The sequence below is a fragment of the Cimex lectularius genome, unplaced genomic scaffold, assembly GCF_000648675.2.
Source record: "Cimex lectularius strain Harlan isolate CLEC.00 unplaced genomic scaffold, Clec_2.1 scaffold312, whole genome shotgun sequence".
Taxonomy (NCBI): Eukaryota; Metazoa; Arthropoda; class Insecta; order Hemiptera; family Cimicidae; genus Cimex; species Cimex lectularius.
The window spans coordinates 169,713-178,657 of NW_019392856.1; the positions used below are offsets into that span (position 1 = coordinate 169,713).

The 8,945-nt window shown below is 31.7% G+C and overlaps 1 protein-coding gene and 1 long non-coding RNA gene across 2 annotated transcripts; both read left to right on the forward strand.

Annotated features, from left to right (window-relative positions):
• Nucleotides 1-2,742: 2,742 nt before the first annotated feature.
• Nucleotides 2,743-3,892, forward strand: LOC112127590. Its single transcript, XR_002910639.1, has 3 exons — nt 2,743-3,222; nt 3,402-3,504; nt 3,745-3,892. It is a non-coding gene; the product is annotated as an uncharacterized LOC112127590 (long non-coding RNA).
• A 2,770-nt stretch (nt 3,893-6,662) lies between these two features.
• On the forward strand, nt 6,663-7,614 carry LOC106661687 (ATP synthase subunit e, mitochondrial). The gene is made up of 3 exons (XM_014385234.1): nt 6,663-6,809; nt 7,158-7,314; nt 7,394-7,614. The coding sequence occupies exons 1-3, from the start codon at nt 6,765-6,767 to the stop codon at nt 7,432-7,434; spliced, it is 243 nt and encodes an 80-aa protein (XP_014240720.1). The 5' UTR covers nt 6,663-6,764; the 3' UTR covers nt 7,435-7,614.
• The last annotated feature ends 1,331 nt before the right edge of the window (nt 7,615-8,945 follow it).

Genomic DNA, 8,945 nt, shown 5'->3' on the forward strand with positions numbered 1-8,945 from the left:
AAACAATCTTAAATAGGTCTACAAGTAAAAATATTTAAACTTTTAACAGGCGATCTCAAATTTCCTTGAAGGCCAAGTCTGCCGCAAGAGGTTACAGACCTTGGCAATGTTGGTACTGAGTCTGTCTTCAAGGAAATTTGAGATCTGTAAAAACCTTAAATATTTCAATGTGTAGACCTATTTAAGATTGTTTTCCGCTGATGATGACCTTAAAGGTCGAAAGCTTGGCAGTAACAACTGAATTTGCTTTCTTCTACAAGACCATACTTTGATTCAGAATGTTCTTAATCCATCTTGTTTGAACGAACAGTCGAGTTTTTAAGGGTATATCTTTTTTCTTATTAACATGGATTGATAACTAAAAGTTTGGTTTGATAGCGTGCATAAATCAGTTTGTTATATAATGCTTCCTATGAAGTATATTTTTCGTTGAAGGGTAAATCTAACTTGAGTTGATCTTGATTAGTCTCCGAATCGGTGAAATTACTATGAACCGGCACCGGGTCACTTATTGGGTCCGTCTTTACTCGTGAGTAGTTGGACTACTCAAACGTGTTACGCGGATTCTCTTTAGATCTTCGTTGAATAAACAAGACTTTAACGCCATTCATTCCTGATGATTGCCTGAACGGTACCTACGGAATGCTTTGAACGTAAAGTAAGTTCACCAGTGGGCCCAGAACGCGCCCATGGAGAACACCCAAAGGAAGAAGCAATTGTTATAAAGGTATGACTGGGATTGGTACAATTGACGAAAAAATTGTGCATTTTCTTTCATGTTGGCCTACTCCTTACTTTAGAACCTAAAAATACATTATTGAAAGCTGATATTATTGTATCAGAGACAATTACTATAGCTAGTTTTCAGCTTCGTGATGGCATTGTTGACTTGCATAAAATCATATCTAATGATTTTGACTGATTTATCAACATCGTCCGATAAAACATGATTCTTTGTTTTTCTTGATTTTTCGTAGCAAGTCCTGAAGATCAAGTATCTCGCTATGGTCTATTAAAGTTTGAGGTCATTTCTTGCTTCATTGCATATCTTGTCAGTTCCACCGTCTATGGGATTAGAATTAGCTTTTATTGATTTAATATTGTACCATTAAAGAAAAAAATAGAGGATGGATGTTAATTTTGTCATTTTGCACATTAGCTGCCAGTTGGAAGTTCCTATTGGATATACACTGACTATCCTTGGGTATTTTTAGAGTTATTTGCTGATTTGTCAGGTTTTTCAAGGTTTTGGTGTACACATTCCAATTAAGCCTTTCCATTTTAGCTACTAATTTCAGTACTAAGAAACATCGCACCAAAAATATATGGAGCACATATTCTTGAAATGGGTTCAATTGGCCTGAAAGTATCAAGAACCACGGAGTTTAACGAGATAATCCTCGTGGATTGTGAACATTCGAACCCCATCGCGGATGTTTACTGTTATAATCTACGCCCAACAGATAGTATTGCCCCATTTCGTGCGCTAAACCTAGAAGGTCGTGTAAGCATTGCACAATCCCATGTTTTCCTAGCCTGAGTAAAATGGCGTTCGTGAAGTTTTTAAAAAATGTAGCAAAACGTTTTTACAAATTTTAATAGGGGTGTGTGAATGAAGTTAAAATTGTCCAAAGCAGCGAGGATAGGTACAGGGTGATTAGAAACGACCGAACTACAAGTTCCCAGCTCACAGACATCAACAAATCTCACAATGGATGTGCCTGTTTCTTATCTTTTATCTTTTTGTTGCTTTGTATGTTTTGGCTTAATGCTTCACAAATTATTTAAGTTTTAATCCATTACTTGCTTGGATGTCCAACGATTAACCTCCAGCCTCCTATATCATTTCTCAAGTATACCAGTTTACTTAAATCTTAAAGTTTACTGAAGGGAAAGAAAAACTCATGATAATTAACTTTAGCTCTATTAATGAGCTTTTGAATCTTTAAGTGATGTTAATTGGTCAAGCGGACCACGAAAAATAGTGAAGTTAATTGTAAGACGGGTAGATTTCTTGGATTAATTTTTGACCTGGCGATTTAACATTCAACCCAATTTCAATTAATTAATCTTTATGTAAGGTATTGGTTGAGATGAAAAAGTCAGTGTCACGAGCGGTATTCGAACCCACGACCTTCGGCTAAATACGCCGCTGCTCTACCACTTGCGCCATCGTGACTTTGATCCACTCGGACACCAACTCTCCATCTGAACCAACCTTTTGAATTTTCCAACCTTTTTGCCATTTTTTCAAACCAATACCTTACACAAAGATTAATTAATTGAAAAAAGGTCATTTGGTCAATCGGACCACGAAATCTAATGGGTTCAACCCAATGATGAAACAAACAGTAGACAAAGATAAACGAAATTGATGAAGTTTTTTTAATTACTACTTTTATTTTATTTGTAAAATAATTTTATTTTATTTGTAAAATTATTTTATTTTATTTGTAAAATTATTTTATTTTATTTGTAAAATTATTTTATTTTATTTGAAAAATTATTTTATTTTATTTGTAAAATTATTTTATTTTATTTTTTGTTAATTTTTTATTTTATTTGTAAAATTATTTTATTTTATTTGTAAAATTATTTTATTTTATTTGTAAATCATAATTTTATTTTATTTGTAAATCATAATTATATGATGATATTAAATTACATTATTTTCTATTAGGTTTGATGTACTTTTTTGTGTTACCATTTTATGATTCATGAAATCTTTAAATTTCGTAATGTTATATTTTTATCCAAAAAATAGTTTCCCAGTTTTGAAGGTTTTCCTTCATATTTTCAAAAGATAATGGCACAGTAGAGAGCATAATTCCCCGGAGCCTTTGACACCTCAAATATTTCAGTTTAATGCCTTTTTTTGTGTAACTGCAATGACCTGATTCTTTACTTAATTAAAACTATTGCCATTTGAATGGCCAAACAAAAAGATACACATTTCAGTTTTAAAGAAAATATAAATTTAAAATCCAGCTCTCATAAATCAAATAAAAATGTCTGTTTTATTTATTCACAGGCACCTTTAACATCACAATAGACTCCATATTTTCTTGTAATAATAATTTTCTGGATGTATCGTTCATTCGAATAGTGGGACAATGCAGAATAGTGATGACGAGTAGAAACATTATCACATATTTTGCAATTATCAAACAGATTAACCTACATGACTCATCTCAGCAACTCTGCAACCAAAACTTTCAAATGGTAGGTAGACCAAAATGATCGGAAACTACCAAATTATAACTTTTTTATTGTTTGATTGTTAAATTTTATTTTTGTAAATCGTAGTTTTTTAAATAACCAATACTTCGATTGAAGGATGTTATTTAATTACAAATGTCATTTTTTCAACAATCTCTAATTGGTTGGTCCTTTTGATGCAGATGCGGCGAAACACCTTCATCCTACATGTTGTTCCAGCAAAACTGAAAACAACCAAAATGGGCGGAGCCAGAAATGAATCATAACTATTCTAAATTTAAAAAAGTAAATAATTCATCTTTTAATTTATTCACCGGACTTATAACCGCATAATTATCTCCTATATAATTAATAAATGACCTTCACTATTATAATTTTATATTAAAAAACGGCCAAGGCTTTGCCCTCATCTCTGACCGCATAATAGCCTAAATAATTATTGTATTAGTGTAATATTAGTTCAACATAACTCATCAACAGGTTCAGTTAATTAAAACTCAATTTTTAATTATTTATATTTTGCAGAAAAAAATATCCATAAGTTTTCATGATGAACACGTTGGATTATGCATAATAATGATGATGACGAGTAAAACATTTTTTACATAACTATAATCATCAAAAAAGACTTCCTCGGACTTACATATAAGGACCAAGAAATTATTATATCGATAATAACGTAGTAGCTTGAAGGTTAAAACTGCGATTAAATATTTGAATTTAAGAAAGTGTTTACGTAATCAATTATTTTTAATTTATACAATCACAGTATTAATAAATGGCAACTTTTCATTGTTTATTATTTAATTACATGAACCGTAAAGTTTTTATCGTGGGATTTTTATCTTGGGGTAAATCTGTAGTTTGGTTGTTTTGCCATATTTTACTTTGGTCTGTCAGACGCGTTTCATCTTCTCGCCACCTTCAGTGGTGGGTCTGTCCTAAAAGAAGACATACACTATAGAGGAAATTCACTGACTTCTGTACACCAAAACAGCTGGAATTTGTGTATTTTCTGTTATCCGACCATAAAGCAAATTTTAAAATTATTTTATGTGCGTAATAATGCATGCATTAAATTCAATATTCCTGGACTTTACCACTAGATAGAGACATGAACTTGCGTATTCGGAAACTGATACATCTGTCTTGTTTACCTTCTGCTGCTAATCTTATTTCCTTCCATCTATCTGACAGAACTCAAAGCGTTAAAGTTTCAAATTCTATCTCCTCTTTTCTCTCAATTTCAGCTGCTGTACCCCAAAGATCAATTCTTGGTCCTTTGCTCTTTTCCAGGTAATCCTAAATGGTCATCCATTAGTCCTAAATTTCTCCCATTTTCGTCTATTTGCTAATGACACTCAGCTTTAAAGTCACTTTCTAAATGCAACATCTTTGAAGCCCTCTGCTCAACCGTGATCTTCAATCTCTCAATGAATGGTCAGATAATAACGGCATCCTTTTATATCCTAATAAATCCCAGTCTTTGTTAGTTTCCAATAAACTCACTAATACAGAGTGTATATTCCCTCGTCATATCATAACAAGTCCCCCATTAATTTTATCCTAAAGTTAAAAACCTCTGCGATATTTTTAACTCCAAGCTTTCATGACCATGTGAGCTCTTATTATTAGCCAGATCTACTCAAGCCTACATTCTCTTCGATGCCTTAGCTTTTTCTCTCCCCAGAAAACTAGTTCTTCTTATTAAATCCATAATAATTTCTTTATCATTTTCCTGTAGAACAATTTTTCACTTTCTTTAAACTCTCAATCTGCTCATCCCCTTCAAACTGCTAATCATTCCTTCATTAGATACTATTATGATCTTAAATCAAGAGATCGTATTTTTTCTTATGTTAACGTCTTCAGGAGCCTTAACATTCTAAGCGATTATAAACTTTGAGTTTTAATATACATTTTTTAGATTAGGTCAAATAAATGTCCTAAATATATATATCAATTTTTTCCACATTCCTTATCCAAACACACTAATCATATCCCAAGCCTTCAACACTCCTCTAAAACTTTAATCTTTTCCTTCAGAATTGCTTTGTAAATTTGTTCCGCTTCCTCCCTCTCTTATTTCAGGCCCATGGCATCTGAGTTTTTAAATTATATACTGACCCTAGGGTCTATACCTCAGAGGAGATCACCTACCCTGTTATGATGCCGGCACGCTAGTATCTACCTTAAGGCAGATGTCAAGGAGATCGTAACAACTGGGGTTTTCGACAGGTCAGTCATGTATATTTTTATGATATAACTTATATTTTACGGAATAAATCCAATTTACAAAAATGTTTAAACATAGAAATGTAACAATAGGGGTATTCACGATTTTTGTGTTAACCCTGTTAACTGTGTTAGGTCGTGGTAGATGATGACGTAGACTTGTAAGAATCGGCATTGCTCGATCTAACAGGCCAGGGCCAATGTTAGATGTTAGGTCGAAAATGTAGTCACATTGCTATCCGTCAGTTTTATTATTATTGCTATTTGTATTTCTTAATGACCTGTTGTTTCATAACTTGTTGAAGCCGTGAGGAGCGGTCAAGGATGAGATAATTTAGAAAAACACCTTTTTCATTTTTTGCCAACGTTTCGACCTTTATTCGGGTCATCTTCAGGGCCTGGGTAAGTTACAAAACATACGATGATTGAAAAAAAAATTTAACATATAATATAAATATGTATAAATATATATGAAATAATTTGGTTCAAAATTTATATTTACATCTTAAATTGTAATTTTTTTTTAAATTTAAGATGTAAATATAAATATGTATGCATATATATATAATATTTTGGTTCAAAATTTATATTTACTTCTTAAATTGTAATTCTTTTTTTAATTTATTTAAGATGTAAATATAAATATGTATACATATATATGAAATATTTTATTTATATACTTACATCTCAAATTGCATTTCTTTTTTCAATCATCGTATGTTTTGTAATTTACGCAGGCTCTGAAGATGACCCGAATAAAGGTCGAAACGTCGGCAGAAAAATGAAAAAGGTGTTTTCTAAACTACCTCATTATTGACCGCTCCTCACTACTTCAACGAATTAATGCTATTACTGCTAACTATAACTATTAAACTAAATTTATTTCTAAGATAAATACATGAACCTCTAAAACAAATAAATATGACCAAAAATATGACACCCAGAAAGTCCTAAAAGAAGAGAAATACACAGACTAATTGAATTATTAAATCGATACCTATCGTCCTAACAATCCTGAACTAAAGGTTAACCAATGGACAAGTAAATTTATTCGGATTTAAGAATAAATACTTTCTCAACTAATTATTTTCAATTAAAGACATCATCTGAGTGTTTTTTTAGATTTTAAAACATAAATGTAACATAATTTATGTCTTAATCGATATCGTTTCGGTTCTCACACAGCCGATCGATAATACTGAGTTAATATTTTTCACGGAGGCTACTCTGCTATCACCCTTTCGGTGGAACTCCATCTGATTCTTACCCAATTTAGCATACAGTAAGAAAATTGAAAATCACATAAAAAGATGAGTAGTTTACCACCGCCTGTTAGCGTTTCCCCGCTTATTAAGGTATGCTTTTCATATATTAAATATACTTTCTATTATTAGATTAACCTAGTTTTCAATTTTTCAACCCAAGGTTATTAAATCGCCACAAGTAACAATAATAATTCTTACATTTTTTAATATAAGTATTCTATACAAACTATTAATTATACATACGTATGCTGTCAAGAGTTTTTTTTGTAAATTGCTCCTTGATTTTTTTTTCTATATGAAATAGCAAGTAGTAATAAGCTGAAAAATTCATTTTTAAAAATGGGCTTATAATTTCTTGTATAATGAATTTTGCAAGTAAATTCTGTTAAATTATCCATAAGGGGAAAACAGCAAAGTACTAAAAGTTTTTTTTTCCAGTTCGGAAGATGGAGCCTGCTTCTAACCGGTGTAGCATACGGTAGCTTTTGGCAGAGTCGGTATACCAAGAAAGAGCTCGCAATGAAAGATATCAAAATGAAAGAAAAAGCCGAAAGGGATGCCCTACTCGCTCAAGAAAAGGCCCGAAACACAGCTGGTAAATTACACTAAATAAATTCCCTATCTATACTTATATAGTTGTGTTTTATTATATGCTTTTTTTTTTCACTTTCCAGCTCAGATGGCTGAGTTAGAAAGCTGGAGCAGAGGAAAATGAACAGTCATCTCTTTATTAACATAGCAACCATAGTATCTTTTATGTACAATTCTGTTTTTTACAATTCTCAACAACAGATGGGGAAATGTTGGCCGATAATTTTTTCAAGCATTTTTGGTATTGTTTCTTTTTCAGTGGTACTGTAAATACAATTACTAGATTATAACATCATAAACTATGTTGGGTTTTTTCTTTGATACCTCTATAAATTTATTTTAAAAGCGCAGCTTGGTGGTGGTATAACACGCCAGGATGATAGTGCCAAACAAACTGCAGGTTCATCACTATTTACTAATTTGACTTAACTTTAAATTGTCCAGTGGGATCAGTGGCCACAACGGTTAAGGTAAAGGTCCTTGGTTCGAATCCAGCGGTGCTCATTCTAATTTGACATACAAATGGGCTTTTTTTCAAAAACATCTGCACCCTGACGGTTCATATAACCTCGTTTAAAAAAGTATATGTATAAATAATAAAAATGAAATTGCGCATCTGTTTCCTACTTTATAAGGATTTTGGTCCAAACCCTTTTCTTTCCTTAATCCTGTAGGTAAGCAGGGAAACCTGTGTTGAGCAAAAAGTACTTTGTACCTTGGAAATCTAATGATCTAATCTAAGGTGATTGACCAGCTGTTATTCAACAATATATTTGGTAGGATCGAGGATGTGGTCTAATAAATGTTCTGATCTTGAAACTACGCCAAGCTTTCAGTGTTTTATTTCACTTTCCTCAGGGCTCTATAACGGATATATATACATATAATATTTTATAGCTGCTCATTTGTGTAAGTGAAAATCAAAAATCAACTTGTTTTTACAACTTACTGTTTTTACTCAGATTCTCTGTCAGTGTTTAAAATATTTTTCTCTTATCGTGTATAGATATTTTTTCTCTCTTTGTCATTTCTTATACTTAATACTATGTTTTTAACAAATAAATAAGTGCCATTTATTTATTTGGTATTAAAAACATTGTATTTAGTATGAGAAATGACAAAAAGAGAGAAAAAATATATGTGTTGATAAGAGAAAACAACTATAAACTCTGACAAAGAAGCCCTGAGGAAGGTGAAATAAAACACTGAAAGCTTGGCGTAGTTTCAACACCAGAACATTCATTGGACCGCATCCCCAATCCTACCAAATATATTGCTGGAAATATAATTCAAATGAACTGGAATCTTTGTGCAATTGAAGGGTAAAAGAAGATATTTTTCGTTTTAATATCGTCTTCGCATCTACATAGATGTATTTTTTCTGCCTCACTTTTCATTTATCCAAAACCTGAATGATAAAAAAACTAAACCCCTTGCTTGCTTCTCTGTGTTGCTTGGCAATACTGGTATCAATTGATTCAACAATTCAATTGGTGATAACTTTTCAAAGAAAGAGAAAAAATTAACTAAAACAAAAGAAAAAATAAATAAAGATATGATTTATTTCTCTGTCACTAAGAAATATTAAATTTTGTTTAAATTCACTTAATGTTATAATTTTGTTTTTTAACTCAC